Source organism: Eleginops maclovinus, chromosome 13 (genome assembly GCF_036324505.1).
Source record: "Eleginops maclovinus isolate JMC-PN-2008 ecotype Puerto Natales chromosome 13, JC_Emac_rtc_rv5, whole genome shotgun sequence".
In the NCBI taxonomy this organism is placed as follows: Eukaryota; Metazoa; Chordata; class Actinopteri; order Perciformes; family Eleginopidae; genus Eleginops; species Eleginops maclovinus.
In genome coordinates, this window is record NC_086361.1 from 6,149,160 (window position 1) to 6,169,341 (window position 20,182).

Genomic DNA, 20,182 nt, shown 5'->3' on the forward strand with positions numbered 1-20,182 from the left:
ACACTCACTCCTCTCATTTTCTGTACACTCTCAATCCATCTACGCCCGTCCTCCCTGCAGTCCATCTGTCATCCCAGACTTAACTCTCTGATGACAGTCCCCGCTCTGTTCCACCACTTCTGTCTCTAAGGAATGTCATTTTTCAATTTCACTTGGGTTTTTATGGTTTCAAGGGCATTCAGCTCCCCTTCATTCTTCACTCTTTGTCACTCCTCACTCCCTCTTTGTTCTTTCACCTCCGCCTCTTCATCTTCTCACACTCCTTTCACCATTATCAGACGGAACTTTACTGAAGTTGCAGATGTACAGAGCAAAGAAAAACAAAATGGGCAGAGCGTTAATTCCTGGCATTTCGGACTCGCCCTTTCGGCCAGGACAAAATGAACTGCGGTCAGTTTGGTTTGGTCAGTGTTATTCATGCCTTTCAAAGTGACCACAAGTACCAAGCCGCTTTGAAGAAAAGAGTACACAAACACGGGCTGGCACAGGGCTGAGTCTCTACTATATTTGAGTCAGTTTCTCCCTGCAAGTTCCTTTGGTTTAAACACGCTCATGCTCAGAGAGTGTTTGCATTAGGCTTTACTGCAAACTAATGAATGACTCAGCAGGAAATGGGGTTAAACCGTCCTACCAAAACCTGCCACTTCAGAAGTGTTCAAAGGTTAGGCTACCCAAGGTCTTTATTGTCAGCTCGAGGCATACTTACTTGGGACATAAAGTTTGGTTTATTGCATTTTGATTTGGCATTACAGTTATATTTCAGATTGTACAGCTTTAACCGGTGGTGTAAAAAATGGTGAGCCTACCAACCATTAAAATATCTATTACACACTATGGCTATTTCAGAATCTTGTGTATTATGATTGGATAAAAATTACAAATGGAGTGTTTAACTAACAAGCCTATAGCCTAAAAAAGGAAAGCTAGTTACTACTAATTATACATTTACAGACACTAGCCTACGCTAATATATCCATAACTTTTCAAGTGGCGTGTCTGTTTTAGAAATACGTGCTGGCCAGCCAAAAAACGTCCGCTATGGTACTTATTGTTACAAGCGTTAAAATACAATGATGCTATAGTGATATGTAGTAAAGAATGAAGACGATTAACATTGCATTTACTGGTTTAGTTTAAGAAAGTTAAAAACTGGCTTTAGATAAGCTAGCAAGAGCCACACAGTCCTCAAAGTGGTTTTAAGTATGCTGAGATCTTAGTGAGACCCACAAAATAGGAAAGCCAAGCAGTAAAAAAAAAAAGGAACTTAAAAGTAATTTTCAGAACTAATGTGATTGTCAATGAAAACCATAAGCTTTTTAATACTTTTTAAATGATTTACATTCTTGTTGTAAATGTAGTCAGTTGCATTTTGGACTTCTTAGAGGTCAGTTGTATCTCCTGGCTGCTCTTGTGCATTCTCTCACTGCATTTAAAGAAGAGCTCAGCCGCAGTGAGAGTGTATTTTAAATATGTGTAAAAGTTGTTCATAACCAGGAGGTGGTTTCCCTCCCAGCCTTCGCCTCTCACCCCCCTTTTAAGTCCTGACATCTGTAGAGAAATGAAATCTCTTTTGCTAGTAAGTAGAGAATTGCTGCTATTTACCGGGGGCATCAGGCCACTTGACGTACTTCCCACCAAGCCGCCTGAGAATCAACTTTGAGTAGCTATGAAAGGAAGCAGTCATGAGGAGATGAAAAGATAGATGGGTGGAGGTAAGAAGGACAGAGATGAGGTCTCACTGCGAGACCACTGGGAGGGGTGATGATGGGATGTAGGTTTAAAGACCGAGAGGCGGAGGCTAGGAAGGAAACTCCCTCCTGGTTATGAACAACTGTAACACTCTCTGAGCTTATACACAGGGTACACTCACTGCTGCTCAGCTCAGATGCTCTGAGAGTGTGCACACAAGCTTGAAGAAACGTCTGGCCGCTGACAAGGATTAAAATCAGGAAACAATTTTCTGGAGTTTTTTTAAACTGGATTAAGAGAGACATCTGGAGATGTGTGGGTGGGGAGTCGCCTTGAATGGATGATTAAGTACCCAAAGAGGACTGGATAAAAGTTTCCAGCAGTGAATGATGATTCTCATGAGGTATCTAGTTGATCGTTGACTCAAAGCAAGTGTGAACTTTATTTCCTTGTGAGGCAATGGAGGATTGGGAGCAGATCCGATGACACAGCTCTCAGATTTCACTACAATCTCTGGGGCACCTGCTCATCACAGAAATTGCTTTCCATCCTCCAAGTTTACAACTTCAAAGCTAAGACCAATCTTCCACAGGGGCATAGTTTGTCTGTATTCAAAACACATTGAGGAACCTTGTAATTATGCCCTCACTCTCATTATCTCTGTTTCTTCTGCTGCACGACTTTAAGGTGAGGGAGAAGTGGATCAGAGGGTGAGGAGATTTTTTTCTCTTTAAGATTAGAGAAGGTAGACGAGGGAGAGAGGAAGGCAAAAAGGGGGGAGGGAGAGATAAACAGAGGCAGTTTAAGGCGGTAAACACGTCCTGTCCAGAGCCAGCTCTCCTCTAAACAGATCAAGCATAAATCAGCATCTGTCTGGAACAGGAGGACAAACCAAAGCGAGTTACAAACACTGTGGCTGTCAGTCTGGAAACACTGAAGGGAAGAGAAACGGAATAAAGTAAAAAAAGATTGGATTATTATTTACTTTATGAATCTAGATTTGCCAGCAACCACAGCTATGGACTCAGACATAGCCCACAGCTTCTCTTGTCTTTGCAGCAAGATGAAAAAGCAGCAGTTGAACAGAAGCAGCAGCAGATTATCTTCCGGACCCCACCGGCATCTCCTCCACCCCAGGACTCTGCTCCTGTTGCCCCTGCTGCTCCTGCTCGGCCTCTCCCTGTGGAGCCAGCAGGCTGAGGCCCTGGTCCACTCAAGCTTCAGAAGGCTCAGCGGCCGAGAGAAAAAGGAAATGCAGAAGGAGATCTTGTCTATCTTGGGTCTGCCAGGGCGACCAAGACCTCATCCCCCGCTGCGACCACCCTCGTCTGCGCCGCTCTTCATGCTGGACCTGTACCACGCCATGTCTCAGGATGGGGAGGATGAAGGGAATGAAATTATTGTAAATGGACCTGGCATGGCGAGGTTTGGAGGGGCAGAAAGGCTGGTTCAGGTCAGCCACGCAGTCCTGCCGACCCTTAGCACGCACACACCACCACTGGGCACGGTGGTCAGCGAGGCCGACACAGTGATGAGCTTCGTCAACCTGGGTGAGTAAACTGACACCTTACACCTGTAGATAGCGCCTGGGGAAAGAGGCACTCCGGAGTGATGCAGTTTGCATTCCTGGACAATCTTTTAAAATGTCATACTTTGTACTGTATGGTAATCTGTATGCGGCTACTGCGGACTGCCTACTAACAGACTAACAGGTATTCTGTTAATCACTCCTTAATCAGCCTTGCAGTCTGTATGAAGAGCCCCAATGCATTTTGGTGTGATTGAGTATGTCTAGTAAGCTCAGATCTCATACTCAGCAATTCTTAGTCATGAAATTCGCATACTATGATGTTGGATCACACTTCACATTCAATTGTAAATGACATGAATGAATACAATTTCAAACACAGCGTGTGTGTTGAAGAGGGAAAACTGGGCCGTTGGTACAGTATGAGAAGTGAAAGCAACAGTGATGTAAAGAAACTAAGTGCATTTAGTCAAGTGCTCTACTTTAGTACAATCTGGAGGAACTTGTACTTACATTTTAAGCTAGACCTACTCTATGATTGTACTTCACTTAATTTCACAGTTAAATAGTATACTTTTTTATTCAACTACATTTATCAGCTGTAGTTATTAGTTCATTTTTTTATTACAATTTTACAGAAAAAACATGTGATGGACGGGGCCATCAAGCGACTAGCTTAGCTTACCATTAATTCTGATAAACAGCTTGCTCTGTTTGAATGACAACATACGACCTGCCAGCATTTCGAAAGTTCTTTAATCATTTGTTATATCTTGTTTTTGAATATTACAAATATCATCGAACCTTGTAGTTTAATAGCGAGGCTATACCTGTTTTCCTGCTATAGCTTGGCCGGAGGCGACCAACTACAGACAGTCACATAACCCTATGTAAAACCACACGTTGTCGTTTTTACATCTTCTGTTTGGATAAACCAAATATATAATGCCAATAACTAAGCTTTAGAAATGGTGGTAGGCTAATGTTGCTTCCCTATGAAAGGCTAGCGAGCACCGCGTGTTTCCAATGTTTATGCTTAATTAGGATGACTGGCTACTGACTACTAGCTTTATATTTTCAGACATTGGTGAGTGGTATCAATCTTCTATTCAGACTTTTGGCAAATAAGCCAACACTGTACTTCAAATATGGAAAACTGTTTCCTAACATTAAGTAGAAACATGTTCAGTATAGAAATAGCAGTTTTACTCCACAGTGTGGCTACCAAATGCCAACTTTATGAGGATGAAATTACACCATGTGAACTTGATCACACTAACACTGTCATCTGCTACCATTTCAGTTTCCTCGCTTTGCAAATTTCCACAAACTTTCACCCCCACAGAGAGGATAAAACCAATGCCAGTAGGGACGAACTATATTGGTAGGTTTCCGTTTCCACCCAGCATTCCACCACCCTCGCTGCACCGCTGCTGCAGCAAACTGAGCATCGCTAAATCTTTGATGCACCGAAAAGATCTCTGGTATGATAGAGACGTGGATTGATGATAACAGTACAAAGTACAAAGTGGTCAAATGATATATAAAAGCTGTCTCAGGAACATTACTAAAAGGAACAAACATAAATATAATGATATACATAATATATATATATACAGTAAATATATAATATTTGCTTCCCTAAATATACTAGAACTACTGTTAAACATTGCCACCCAGATCCTGTGTGAGTGTTTTGGTTTCCGTCCAAAGCTCCCAGCAGCCTGACTGATGCCTATCTGTCATAGCATAAAAAGATTAAACATCCTTGTCTCAATGGCTTCCTTCCTCCAGCTCTTTAGGAATTGGATGGTGATCTCCACCCAGTTGCCGTGGGAAACATCACCTCCTCTCTGGGCTCAGGGTCTCTAATGGGCATCAAATGAAGGGTTTCCTTTTTTTGAAATCCTCTTCTATTTTGGAGAAGAAAATGCAGGCCTTAAATTAATCAGTCAACACTGCAGAAGCGGTGCATTTCATCCTCCTGACTGAATGATGTTGTAAACAAAGGTGACTCACGCCTTCAATAAAAACCCACAGCGCACGCCAGGGTTTCCTTTCAGATGGAGAAGCTTTTTTTTAACGGGGAAACCTTACATGTACAGTTCTACACAGAAGTGTGGATGAACACATCACATCATATGTTTAAATACATCTAGAAGAAGGTTAATTGTGTCTTTACGTATTAACCTTCATTCAAAACAAAGAATTATAGTCATTGAAAATATTTTAGTTATCATACTTTTATGCAGTAGTTACGCAGAAAATGTACTTAGGTAATTGTGACAATACTCTATTGTAAAAAATACTCTAAAATATTTAAGTTTCAACAGTAAAGGCACACATCAAGTGTAAATATGTATTTATTTGTATATATTTGTAGTTGTACAAGTGCTGCCAAATCTATCTCCGAGCACTGTACTTGAGTAAAAGGAACTTGGATACATTCCACCACTGCTCAGATGGTCTCCACAGTATTTTTCCATAGAGCTTTTGCATTTTTTGAATGATATTCTGCAGATATGCTATATAAAGTTTACTTTTCTGTCACTAATTTAATCAGTGTGTGTGTAGTTCATGTAAGTTGAATCAAACAGGCATGGGTGTGTGTTCCTACGCATATGTAATGGGAATACACAGCTGGTTAGAATTAAAGGCCCCGCTGACATACACCGAGCAAACAAAAAGCATATGGCCCAAAGCGAGATGAAAATACTGCTGTGGAGGGAGCGACTCTAAAAATACCAAGAGGGCTGCAATTAGTGGTGTGTGTGCTGAGCAGCTGCTGTGGTTCAAAGCACTAAGTGTCTCTAATTACTGCTGTAATACGTGTGTGTGTGTGTGTGTGTGTGTGTGTGTGTGTGTGTGTGTGTGTGTGTGTGTGTGTGTGTGTGTGTGTGTGTGTGTGTGTGTGTATGTGTGTGTCTGTGTGTGTGTGTGTGTGTGTGTGTGTGTGTGTGTGTGTGTGTGTGTGTGTGTGTGTGTGTGTCTCCTGATATGAGCACGCCCAAACCATCAGGGATGTCCTGTCTTCAGTATCTCTATTAACCATTCAGTGTGTGTGTGTGTGTGTGTGTGTGTGTGTGTGTGTGTGTGTGTGTGTGTGTGTGTGTGTGTGTGTGTGTGTGTGTGTGTGTGTGTGTGTGTGTGTGTGTGTGTGTGTGTGTGTGTGTGTGTGTGCCAAACCCAGTGGCCATTGCCGTTTCGTGTCCTTGTGGGGTTCCACAAGGACACACACACTGCATGGCTTCATATTTAGAATCGATGTAGGACGGTGTGCGTTTGCCAGTAGCCATACCTCACTGTAAAATACTCTCAGTTATTCATTCAATATCTTTATTTTTATTGGTAACAGCGGCAAATAGTTAGAATCTTTATGCTAAGCTAAGCTTATAGCTCTATATGACCTTTAAAGATATTACATGTCTCCTCGCAAACTCACAAAAAGCTAAATGTTTAACTATTTCCATTTTATGCTTCAAAATCATTCTGAATTAAATTTGTTCATTTTACTCCACTAAATTGTTCCTGATATCTAATTAAAGTTAACTTACGGAATTATCTTTAACAGCATAATGTATTGATTGTTAAGAATAAACTACACAAGAAAACTGTTTACTTTTACAATTTACGACCCTACCTCTTACTTTTGAAGTAAATCTTAGTTTTACTGAAGTAATGGAGAGAATACTCATCCTTCCTCTGTGTCATTGACTCATCTCCCAGTGACGTCACCTCCTCCACACCTTCACTCTGTTCCAGTGTGTCCTCTTACATCTGATTTACACTAAAACTTTCCCCTTTCTGTTTACTCTCACGCCTCTCTTCCTGACACATTTTATCAACAACAAAACTTCCAACGTGATCTTTCTGACTTGTATTTATCCCTGCTTGGATTTTAAACACAATCTAACGTTGTATTGACTGATCACATTATTAATCAGTCACAGTCCACACCGAGTGGTCTGACCATTATTTGCTGTTGAATATTTTTGATCAATATTTGTTTTACATTATAACGTATAGTGTTTAGTAATGTGGACCCCATGAAGAGTAGATGCTAGATAACGATTTATACAGAGTAAAAAAGTACACATACAGTGGAGGAAATACGTTTTTGATTCCCTGCCAATTTAGTTAGTTTACCCACTTACAAAGAACTGAACAGTCTGTAATGTTTATGGTATATTTATTTTCACAGTGAGAGACAGAATATATAAAATTTAAAAAATCCAGAAATGTAGATAAAAAAAAAGATATGAATTGATTTGCGTTTCATTGGGGGAAATAAGTATTTGATCCGCTTGCAACCAACAAGAATTCTGGCTCCCATCGACCGGTTAATTAAGTCCTCTCGCTTTAAGAAAGTAATCCTGATGTCAACTCTTTACCTGGATAAAAGACACCTGTCCACAGTCAATAAATCAGATTACAACCTCTCCCCCGAAGGCAAGACCAGAGACATCTTGTGATCATGGTGGAACTAATGTCTAGGACATCATGGACAAGACTGTAGACCGGCACACGGCTGCATAGAACACAAGACCACCAGCACGCAGCTTGGTGAGAAAGAGACAACTGGTTTAATTATTAGAAAATGGAAGAAGCACAAAATGACCATCAATCGCCCTCGGTCTGGGGCTCCACCATCTAAGATCTAGCCTCTTGGGGCATCAGTGATCATGAGAAAGGTGAGCGGTCCCCCGCTCAAGAAGGAACATGTACAGGCCGTCTGAAGTCTGCCAGTGATCCTCTGAATGATTCAGAGAAGGCTTATGAGAAGGTCATGACATCAGATGAGACCAAAGTCCAGATCTCAGACATCAACTCGACATGTCGTGTTTGGAAGAACAGAAATGCTGCCTATGACCCCAAGAACACCATCCCCAGCGTCAAGCATGGAGGTGGAAACAGTATACTTCGGGGGGGTTTCTCTCCTAAGGCGATTCACCGGTTCGAGGGGATGATGGAAGGGGCCATGTATCGTAGAATATTGGCTGATAACCTCCTTCCCCCAAGGCTTGTTTTGCAAGGGGATCAAACACTTATTTCCCCCAATTAAATGCATATTAATTTATTTTTATTTTTCAATGTACATTTCTGGATTTTTTTGTTGTTGATATTCTGTCACTCACTGTGAAAATAAACCTACCATACCATGTCTCTGCAGTGGAGCAGGAGCGTGACCTCTTGCAGCCTCGTCCATACTGGAAGGAGTTCCGCTTCGACCTGACACCCCTCCCTCAGGGTGAGACGGTTACAGCAGCAGAGTTTAGGATCTATAAGACCCTGACGATGGGCCAGAGGGCAAACCGAACCCTGCACATCTCCGTCTACGAGATCCAGCGGGACAACAGACACAGGTAAACTAGCATACCTTAGTAAGGTTTTAAATGCATGACTTTGACTACTGAAGGAGTATTTTCAGTGTTGTATTCATACTTAAGTAAAGGATCTGAATACATCTTTCACCGCTGCACAGGTATATGCTTACCTTTATTTCTCTAGCAATTTAGGATACTCTTAAAACTTATGGACCTCTATTTATATTAAGACGACCTTCAAGTATTAAAATCTAATCATTAATAATATTGCCTGATTTTAGGAGTTAAGGGGAAAGGCTTATACTTCCTTCACTTTCAGCTATTTAAATCACATTGATATTATTTCTTCTGTATTCGCTCAGAGAGCCAGAGCTGGTGCTGCTGGACATGCAGTCGGTGCCGGCAGGCCAGGAGGGCTGGCTGGCCTTCGACGTCACCACAGCCTCCAACCACTGGCTCCTCCACCCACGCAGCAACCTGGGCATACGTCTGTATGTGGAGACAGAGGAGGGTGAGTGCAAAAACCCTCTTCTAGGTGGTGTTAAGTAATAGATGGACAAGTGAAGAACAAAAGCTGAGAAGACTGATAAACCTAAGCTAGTGTTTCAGAAAGCTTCATTCAGTTTGTCACTTTTACAGCAGAACTCTGTTTTCAGCACATTAGTAGGATAAGAATAGAGTGGGAAAATGAAGTCACATGAAACTGAACACATAATTATATTGCATTAAATTTAATTTAGCTTGTGTTTTTATCACAGCGACTTACAATAAATGCAATAAGCCATGAAGACACAAACACAAGAAATCTGCAGGTACATTAGCTTCAAAAAGGTCAGACTAAGTGCTGGTGCATTTGTTTCAAATGAGTTAAACATTTATAGTACAAAATCATCGTCATTAGTGTGAGAATCTTTCTTTTTAATATCAAATAATAATGTAACAAAATCATAATTATCTGAACTTTAGTCAGACATGATGTTGAGACTCATCTTAAGGTTATATAAATATCAACCATGAAGTTAAAACACACGAACACACAGCGGACACTTTTCCAATAATGTACATTCAGTTTTTTTGTTACCAAAAGGATGTATGTGTGGCGCTTCTGATAAAAACCAAAACAGATTTAAAAATACAAGACCAAAAACTATGACTAAAACCTCATCGAGGTGTTTGAGATTTGGCCCATCTTTAGGTGCTACTGTAACTTCATCTGCCCATCAGTATGTGATGTGCTCACTGGGCGTATTCCACCGTGATAGTTTTAAATGGTTAATTGAAATAACTGCTACCACCACTACAGACTGAACTTAATCATATTCCTGTGTCCTCTCCTAGACCGTTCCCTGTCTGCAGGCTGGATCGGGTTGGTGGGCCGCAGGGGCCCCCGCTCCAAACAGCCCTTTATGGTGACCTTCTTCAGGGAGAGTCAGGTCCCGTGTCGGCCGCCAAGAGCTGTCAAGCCGCATCCTCGCAGAAGGAAACCCAAATATGATCTCCCAGTTCCCAGCATTCACAGTGAGGTTCCAGGCACCCCCACTCACCAGATGTTTGTGTTTCACAATGATTGGGAATTTTACAAAGAGATTTATCCGGCCTATTGGGACATTTTCAAGATTCAAGATATGGAAATCCCTATCATGTTGAGATGGATGTAATTTCCAATTCAATTCAAATAGCTTTATTAGTGTGACCACAATGACATTCTGTATTGCCAGACTTTGTACAAACAAAACCATGGTGACACAAGATGTATAATTAGTGGCTCATCAATGTTAAACCCAAAAATTACAAAGAGAAAGTCCTGTCTGAACCCCTTCACTTTATTAAATTAAATTACACATTTTTATGTAATTAAACGCTTTTCCCTTCTCTGTTCAGATCGGAGTCCTGTAAACAATGGAGGTCAGCCCTGTAAAAAACATGAACTCTACGTCAGCTTCAGTGACCTGGGATGGAAGGTCAGCTCTGCATTTAAGTTTTGATTCTTAATTTATATTTGCCTTCAAGTTTTTAGGTCGATTTAACTTTTTAATGTAGTTTTACCATACTACATGTTCATATAGCTTGAGCAAACAACATCACATTTATTTAGAAAGAAAAACTATTGTATACTTTTCTTTTGCTGGAGGAGAATTTCAGAAAAACTACATTATATTTCACTTTGTCATTGTCAAGTAATGAGACATTAAAACAGTATATTAAATCAGTATTGTAAAAACGACATATAGTATTTCTAAAATTTGAAAAAAACGTCATAGTATAAAATGTGAAAGACATCAGAAAAAAACGCATAATATAGTATAACCAAAATATCAGAAAAAACTCATAGTATAGTATGTAGAAAATAAAACCACATTATATAGTTTGTCATTAATTTAAATGTTGAAAATACTAGAAAAAACGACATAGTATAGTGTGTCATTCATTTTTTTAAAACAACATAGTATAGTATGTTGAACATACCAGAAAAAACAACATAGGTTTTAACTTTATTGACATCGCACAGAGTACAAGTCATCAGACATTTAAAGCATAATATATCTAAAATATTATAAAAACAACATAGTATAGTATGTCGAAAAAATGACATAATATATTACGTGAACAAAAGTGGTACTATGTCCTGGTTCAAATGTTTAAAAAACGACATTGTGATGTATGTCAATTATCAGAAAAAGCTTATATGATATAGTATGTCAAAAACCAAAGAAAACAATTCAAACTATAGAAAGACCTAATATTAGGAACAGTCCCAGTTAAGTGCCAAAACGGTTTGTACGTTAAAATGTTCTGAGAAATGTCATAGTATATTACATTCACAAAGTCACAAAATTCCATTAAGAACAAATGTCTTATTCAGTTAATCATATTAAGTAGCAGTGACAGTTCTTAATGAATGAAAAAGGAGTGGTCATGATTTTCTTGCCTGTAACTATATTCTTGTGGTTCGGCTCAGGACTGGGTTTTGGCCCCCACTGGATATTCAGCTTACTACTGTGACGGAGAGTGCTTTTATCCTCTGGGCTCCTGCATGAACGCCACTAATCATGCGCTCATCCAGCAAGTGGTCAGTACAGCGAACACACACATCTGACACATTGACTTGAAACTGGAAGTTTATAATGAGTGACTTCCTACTGGAACACTCTACGAGAGGTAAACGTGCTTCTTGTGTAACGTGCTTCTTGTGTAACGTGCTTCTTGTGTAACGTGCTTCTTGTGTATACTCTTCAACTGTGTTTCCTTGAATTGTTAGTTATAAAATGCTGTGCCCAGTGTTGGGGATAACTCATATTTGAAAAAGGACTGTAAACATATTTGACCATTTGGGAGATTCACTGTTCAGATAAGAGATATGTTCAAAAATCAGCTAAACTAATACAAATAACATATCAGTCATAAGTTATTTTACCTAGGACACATTTGAAATACTGTGATGTTATGTCTGCAGTTTTATTGTTGCTTTTTCCTGAGTAAGGATCAGAGTACTACTTCCAGTGAAGGATAAGAGCTTAAGTTATTATTAAAGATTTGTAATATTAACTGTATCCTCTCTGCTGCAGGTCCACCTCCTGAAGCCTGACGAGGTTCCCAAAGCGTGTTGCGCCCCCACCAAGCTCAGCCCCATCTCCGTCCTCTTCTACGACGACAACAACAACGTCATCCTCAAAAAACACCGCAACATGGTGGTTAAGACCTGTGGGTGTCTATGAGTCAAAACAGTTCCACATGTAAACTTTAATATATCAAAATGTACATGGTGGATTAAAATATCCAGACATGCACTCGTCCAGCAGTAAATGTTTCTGTAAACAAGTTGGATTACAAAGGCACGAGAAATGGAATTTAAAATATTTGTGATGTGTTTTAGGATCAGTGACTTGAGTCTTCAATCAAATCCATTGATTCCAAATCAGCACTTTTGCTTTTAAAAATTACAACCTTTTGATTGTTGGGTATTAGTTAGTGTCGAAATTGTAAGATGCACTCAATAGCTAAAACACATATTGGCCAACCTTTTACCAAATTGGGAAGGCTCCGACTCTTTGAGCTTTCTTAACTGCAGTCTTCATAGATGGGTTTGAATTGCAAATTGGATGGCAGAACATGCCATTTATGACAGTTTGTTTAAAACACATTAAATAACACTACTACTGTTGCAACTCTAAAGTCTATATAAAGAGAATATGTATAATTGTATCGAATTAATAAAAGAAATTCACAATCTCTTTTGACTTGTGTACATTTAAACACTTTTAGATCAGAACAAATTCTGCAACAAAATGTCAATTTAGTCATGTAAATAACAGCGTCAGATTTGTTCCCTTTTCTCCCATTTCATAAACCAAAAGACTAATTGATTATTAAAATAATAGTTGCAGCGCTATACACACATAATATAGTCACATAATACACTGTAATGTAATTCAACATATTCCATACAGAAAATCAGCTGGGAAGCCCAATCACATTGAATACAGTTCAATTTATTGAAAAGAGTCAAAATAAAGAAAAGGACAGTGAAAGCAAATTAGTAAAGTTTTTGACCGTTAGTGAATATATGAAGAACAAAAGTCAAAAAACGGTTGGGCAGATATATTTTAATTTTCTGTAATCTCTCAATCCATTGAGTCAATTAACGTTTCTTTAAGTAACAAGCAAACTGCCAAAAGCGGAAAAAACCCAACATACTGTGAGACCTGCGGTGTGGTTTAACGTGAGGTACTGTTCGGTGTTACTGAGAGTGTGGACACCTGTGGAGCAGCACAGAGGAGGCAGAGCTGTAGAGTCGAACTGATAATTCACATTTTACCATTAACAAAAATAAAACAAATGAAACAGAGATTTTAGTCGTTTTAAGATATTTTTTCCTCATTAAACTTCTTATTTGATCTTTCTTGATGGTGTGCACTGATAGCTGAGGCAACATCCTGTGTATATGAACATAAAATGAGTTACAGGGTTCAAACTCAACAGCAGTGCCGTCCATTGTAGGTGACTGATTAAACATTTAGTTAGGGTCTTAGATGTGCCATCTATCCCAAGCTTGCCCAAATTCAAAAATAATTGTTGTTTTTAAAAGCTTACCACTAGAGCTTTTTCAGATTCATCTCAGTCACAAGATTATTGTATTCAGTGAAAGCAGGCCAGGTCTTGCAGGTCCCCTCCCCACCTGGCATAGCAAGGTAGTATTACATAATAAATATAAAAGTGGGGTGCTGGTGTACTCCTGCCTCGTTCTTATCGTCTTCTCTTACAAAACAGACACGTACGTACACAGCACATCCACATATCAAGCCCCCAGCCCCCTCCATCACAAAATGTTGTCTGTGAATACTGTTGGGTCCCAGTGTCCGTCATCAACATCCTTTAGGTGCAGTGATTCAATGTTTAGTCCTCAGTCATCGGGTATCTGTAAGCAAAATATGGTTTTAGTTGGAAAAATGTAAAAGCGAGTGAGCAAAAACCCTCCGAATTGTTAATATTTTTAAATTACTTAGTTTTTCTTTATAGTCAAGTTTCCTACTTATTGGACTAAGGCTGTATTAGATTTTTTAAAGAACATTTTTAGCTTCTTTTGATGTTGAATAAAATGTATACGTCTTGTCAACTTTTATGAAGTTATCGCCCTAAAAATTGTAAGGTTGCTGTTGGATTACTGTTAACCCTCCTTGGGAATCTCTTGATGTGTGGAAAGCAGGAGAGAAAACTGTGTTTTAAATTCAGTAGACATTTTCTTTGCTTAGGCAGCTGTTGAGGACGTAAGACTTAAAAATGTACAGTAATCATTAATATGCCATACCTGTAAATGTTCCCCGACATGGATTTCTATATAATATCTACGTATAATGCATTATTATTATTATTATTATTATTAATAATCATTTGTTTGTCAACATTCAAGGTGTTGCGTAACACTATTTGGTACAGCCATATTTTGTAGAGGTTTGGTCAATTTAATAAGCCATTGCTGATCCTATTTGTCCACACCTTGATAACATAAATTATACGGGGGAAAAGGAGTTGATAGGATTTCTAAAACTTTGTTGCTCTGTCTTACCGGGATCAGATACAGTCAGCAGATATTCATGCCTGAACGTCCACCAGCTCAGGGGGCATAGGGGACTTGGGATGTTTGCTCTCAAAGTGCTGCTTGAAGGTCTTGGGGTCGGGCATCTGTGTCTGAAAAAACAAGAGAAGTCGTTTTAGTGAAATTTATGGGGTGGTTACAAATTAAACGTATACAAATGATCTTTATATGATATATACACACACACAAATATATGTATGTATATATACACACAAATATATGTATGTATATATACACACAAATATATGTATGTATATATACACACAAATATATGTATGTATATATACACACAGAAAATATATGTATGTGTATATATACACACACACACAAATATATGTATGTATATATACACACACAAATGTATGTATATATACACACACACAAATATATATATATATATATAGACCAAGTAGAGGTCCACTTTCCATATTTCATGTCTGTTTGGGGACTTGAACCGGCGACCCTACGTTTCCCAGTCCAAGCCCCAATGACTGAGCCACTGCTGGACCTAGGCAATAACACCTAAACAAGTTAAAGGATGTTCTATCACTGAAGAAAAAAAAACAACAAAGTATGGGGCTTTGGGGCCATGCAGATGCATGGAAGCTTTAAGTGTTCTTCAGTCCCAGAAAAAAAAAAATTCACACTGGTATGCATGTTGTGTGTAGGTAGACCGAGACCATCATAAGAGTGATAAAGCAAAAAATGAATTATTGGCAAATTTCCATTTTTCACCCATCAGTGTTCAATTAATGGGTGCATCTTTACACACACACACAAGTTTAAAAAAAACATTCAGAGGAGAAACCAAGCCTAAGCTAGATCCGACCTGAGTCAGCGGCTGCTATTGTACTCACACGGCAGACGGGGCAGGTATGGACAAGCGCGGCCATTGCTGCGGTCTTCTGGTCAGCGGCCTGACCTTTCTTCTTATCTGCTGCCTTCTTAAGGTTCTTCTGCTGAGACTGTAGCTTTTGCTGCCCGCGAGCCATGGTATTCAACTCTGACATGTGGAAATAACCAAAGATTACTTTACAGCTTTTGTTTGCCGACACGGACACCAAATGTTGTAGCCTATTTAAACGCAGGGTGACAAATCCCCAGTTGTGAATATATTTGGGGGGTGAAAAATTGTATCCGACACATATTGCTGAATAAGCAAACATAATGTAATGTTCTGCTGAAATTACATTTTGTTATTGGTTCAGTAGAAACTGTAGATTTAACAAAAGCATCTTAAAAGAGTCAGCAGATTAGATTAGTTTATTAACATTAAAATAACCAAAAAACAGCATCATAATTCTTCTTTAGGAGGTAGGCCTTTCTGTAAACCATGTTAAAAAAAAACTAGATCCTCCAAAATAATCTTTAAATTTAGCCCTAACATCTCAAACTGCAGATGCATGTTAAAGAAAATCAATTATTTTGAAACCATAACTTCTTCATTTATACTCTGTAATGGGTTGTCTTATCTGAACCTTGAGTATGTGAGGATCTTTGCGTTGATGGTTGCAGGCCGTATTAATCTGAACTACAAGGCCAAGTCAGCCGGATAAACTAGCAACTCAGAGCAACTCTTTAACCATATGGTGGGATACACCATAATTATAAACAGTGGTGAATTGGTTATCTGCATATTTAAAAGTATTGGTTTTTAGTGTAATGTAGCTCAGATACTTCCTCTTTAAAAGTGTAAACAACATTACAAGTTTTAATATGACTAAAAGGATTTTTTTTCATATTGCCATTTTGTTCACCAAATGCCAAGTTAGTTTTAAATGTTGACGATTATGCTAAAATGTCCCATAAGTTATCAAACTGCTTAAGAAATGACGTGTTTGAATGTTATCTTAGTTGTTTTATCAAGTAATTAGCAGGTAGTTAATAACAAGCGGTTTAGCTTGTTAGCTTAGCATCGCCCAAACAGGCCTTTCGACCGGTGCCGCCTTGCTAACACTGTTAGCTAAGCAGCCAAAGATAGCCTCCGAGCAACAACGCAATACCATGTTGAAGCTTAATAAAGAAACATTTTCTAGTACAACTTGCTGTTAGATATCACCTTCATAAAGTGTGACTGTTGAACAAATGAATTCATGTTGGTTTTGAGGCGGATTTACCTTCGAGATTTGACTCTCTCTTCGCTCTTTTGTCGGTCTTTTTTTGAATGCCCGAGGAAACTTCAAAGAAGGTTTTTTAAGCGCTGCATCGAGATCAAACCTGATAACGACACTGTCAGCGCCGCCAGCAGGCCTGGGGAGGAACTTAATCAAATATAGTGGTTTGCAGAACCAATATATTTAAATGTGACTACCATAGACAGGCAACAAAAAATGTAAATTTGGACAATTACATTTCTTTTGGGGAAAACTCTTATGTCCCTTTGTGCATGCAGATACAGCTTTATCTGATACCGACTCTTGTCAAGTCTAAGGATGTATCTAATAAGTAAAATAAAAGAGTGATAGTATTTGATTTAAAACAGTCGCATACGTTTGATAGTCTTTCTAGATATTATAATATAGGTCTTGAATTGAACTAAAACTTTACATGCCAGAAGAATGGACTTGATATGAAGCTAATTATCACTTAGTAAACTGGCAGACACATCCACATAAAGGTGTATTTATATAAATAGTTTCAGCTGATATAAAGATGTGATATAATAATACAAATTGATCGTATCACGAAAATCTGTAATAAAAATCTGCAATCAGTATTGAAGTGTATATAATCTGAATTCCCTCTTTGCTCAACATAATATATGAGATTTCACCATATTAAACATGTTTGTATTCCCTTATCATAAGAGAAAGAAGGAAAAACATCTTACTCTTTCCCCCACACCAAGAAAGATGAACTATATATTTCATGATAAAAAAACAACCAAATAACTTAACTGTATTTTTCTTATTTACTTGTTGTTCACAGCTTTTCACACCCTTTGGTATATAACCAACTGTCTGCTGTTAAATAGTCGATGGATTATCTGAAAATGTTGATGTGTGAAGAGATATTGCACTCTCCATTGAAAATAAAGCAAATCATTATGAGATTCTCTTTCCAAAACTCTTACCATTTAAACTGATCCAGTGTCAGAGAGGAATGGATGCTTCAGCTCACTGTTCACATGCCCACAAAGATGTTAGTCTAAGAAGCAGATCGGACAGGAAATCAATATTAGAGAAGTTAAAGTTTACCTACCAACAGACAAATGACTGTTAACAAATGTACCGTAAATGTGAATTGTAAGTCACAGTATTGGGCAGAAATGTGCACAAATGATGTTAAAAGGAAACTTCAGTTGACGATCATTCAAAATCATAATTCTGGTAAAGCACGTTCTGGAGTCTTATGTTTAAATATGCAAACATGGCATTAGATATGAGCTCAGTTGCAATTACTCCAGACCAGATATGTGAGCACTATATACTGTAAAGCTCTGTTCAACATTTTGTTCAGTTTAATTTGATTGACATTAGAGTTGTGTATAAAAAAGTCAATGTGTATAAAGGGAATTTTGAATATACTGTATGTTTCATTTTGTATCACAACCTTTTTATGCTATATTGAGACTGAGTATAACAAATTAAAACGTAATAAAAACATAACATTCATATTTTAAAAGGAATAGAAGCATTCTTATGTGCCCAAAGAACAACTTAAGTATGATAAGAATCCACTTTTGAGTCACACCATTAGAAAGATTATTCAGATTTTTGGTTAGATATTTAATATAAAGGCAATAGTACTTTAAGGATGTTGCAAAGAGTTGGTATAACAGAGTTAAACTTGTCATAATTCCCTCTCTAATAATTATGTTATATTGCTGCTTTGACACATTTTATATTGATTACATAGAGCTCGAACGCATCATAATGTTACTCAATGGAACCTCACACTGCACGACCGGCTGTTAAAGCAAATAGCTATCAGCTATCACCTAAAAGCTATTAGCTATCACCTAAAAGCTATTAGCTAACAGCTATCACCTAAAAGCTATTAGCTATATCAGCTATCACCTAAAAGCTATTAGCTAACAGCTATTAGCTATCACCTAAAAGCTATTAGCTAACAGCTATCACCTATAAGCTATTAGTTTACAGCTATCACCTAAAAGCTATTAGCTAACAGCTATCAGCTATCACCTAAAAGCTATTAGCTAACAGTAACTAGCTCTTTAAATCAGGTTCACTTTGGGTCTTAATTTACACACTGTCTCTGGTATACTGTGGAGCATCATGTGGACGTTGGTGTATTCACAGTAGTAGAGAGTCATGGTATCATTTTTTAAATGTACATTGACTTAAGTGTATATAAGAAGCTGGTCAATTTGAGGTTATTATACCCAACTTGATGAGCTACTTCCAATTCATCTAGATATATACACCCTTTATCAACTACAATTGAGATTATAAAGGTAAATATTGTACATTTGACTTCATTCCGTTAGGTCCGACAACTTTAGTAACTTTTCAGCTTTCCTCCCATAGTATCCCCAGATGAGTTGTTACTTCTGAATCTAAGTAACTATTTAAAAGGCCTCTTGGATCAGATGGCCATGGGTCATTATTCTTTTTAAAGAGACATGGCTTGAACAGGACAGCAGCTAAAATAAATACAGTATCTCACAAAAGTGAGTACACCCCTCACATTTTTGTAAATATTTTATTATATCTTTTCATGGGACAACACTGAAGATATGACACTTTGATACAATGTGAAGTAGTCAGTGTACAGCTTGTATAACAGTGTAAATTTGCTGTGCCCTAAAAATAACTCAACACACAGCCATTAATGTCTAAACCGCTGGCAACAAAGGGGATGTAGCCCAGTTATTCCCTAGTTAAATCAGGGAAGGGCCCTGAGTTCGTTAACTCAATAACTCAAATTTACAACAAAGAATACATAAGGTAATGTTGTCTTATTTGTCTTTCGTTATCCTGTTTATATTTTACCAATGTACCCTTTGTGTTATCTTTAAATAATGTAACTTCACTAGTCACTTACCTTAAACATAATAGTTTAAATACCTCTATTAACAGAAATCACCAAATATCACACTGAAATCAGTTTAAGAAATAGAGATCTCAATTATTTACTGTAAACTTGTGAACAAACATGAGATATACAGTCATAATGTGCCTTCAATAATGTCAGATTAATAATCCCTTTAACTGGAAATTATTATAATATCAAACTAGTTCAGGTTAGGGCTGAACGATTAATTGCATTTGCGATAATATCGCGATATGACAAAACGAGATTTTCCAACCGCAAAGGCTGCGATTTGATTGGGCACGTGATCAGGTCACGTGATTGCGAGCGAGCCGAGCGGAGCCGAGCGAAGCCGAGCAGGCAGGGAAAGAAGTCAACGCTGCGCTTGAACCTGTTGCACAATGGCCTCAGGCTCGTCAGAAGAGGGCACGGCTGGACGTTTGGTACCTACCAAAGAGGGGCGGCACGTCAGTTGTGTGGAATTATTTTGGCTTTAAAAAGGAAGATGCTGCGCAACGTTAGGTATTGTGCAGAACATGCCTCGCTACTGTT

General features: G+C 38.4%; 2 protein-coding genes across 2 annotated transcripts; one reads left to right on the plus strand and one right to left on the minus strand.

The window, feature by feature from the left end:
* Positions 1–1,849: 1,849 nt before the first annotated feature.
* bmp8a (bone morphogenetic protein 8a) lies at positions 1,850–12,771 on the plus strand. Its single transcript, XM_063899076.1, has 7 exons — positions 1,850–3,239; positions 8,388–8,580; positions 8,904–9,052; positions 9,880–10,059; positions 10,423–10,502; positions 11,501–11,611; positions 12,108–12,771. Exons 1-7 carry the CDS (start codon positions 2,678–2,680, stop codon positions 12,255–12,257), a joined length of 1,425 nt encoding a protein of 474 aa, XP_063755146.1. The 5' UTR covers positions 1,850–2,677; the 3' UTR covers positions 12,258–12,771.
* Positions 12,772–13,010: 239 nt separating this feature from the next.
* Positions 13,011–16,871, minus strand: zgc:91910 (Zinc finger protein 706-like). Its single transcript, XM_063899077.1, has 4 exons — positions 16,753–16,871; positions 15,493–15,638; positions 14,606–14,727; positions 13,011–13,957 (listed from the first exon to the last, which is right to left on the minus strand). Exons 2-3 carry the CDS (start codon positions 15,625–15,627, stop codon positions 14,632–14,634), a joined length of 231 nt encoding a protein of 76 aa, XP_063755147.1. The 5' UTR covers positions 15,628–15,638; positions 16,753–16,871; the 3' UTR covers positions 13,011–13,957; positions 14,606–14,631.
* Between the last annotated feature and the right edge of the window lie 3,311 nt (positions 16,872–20,182).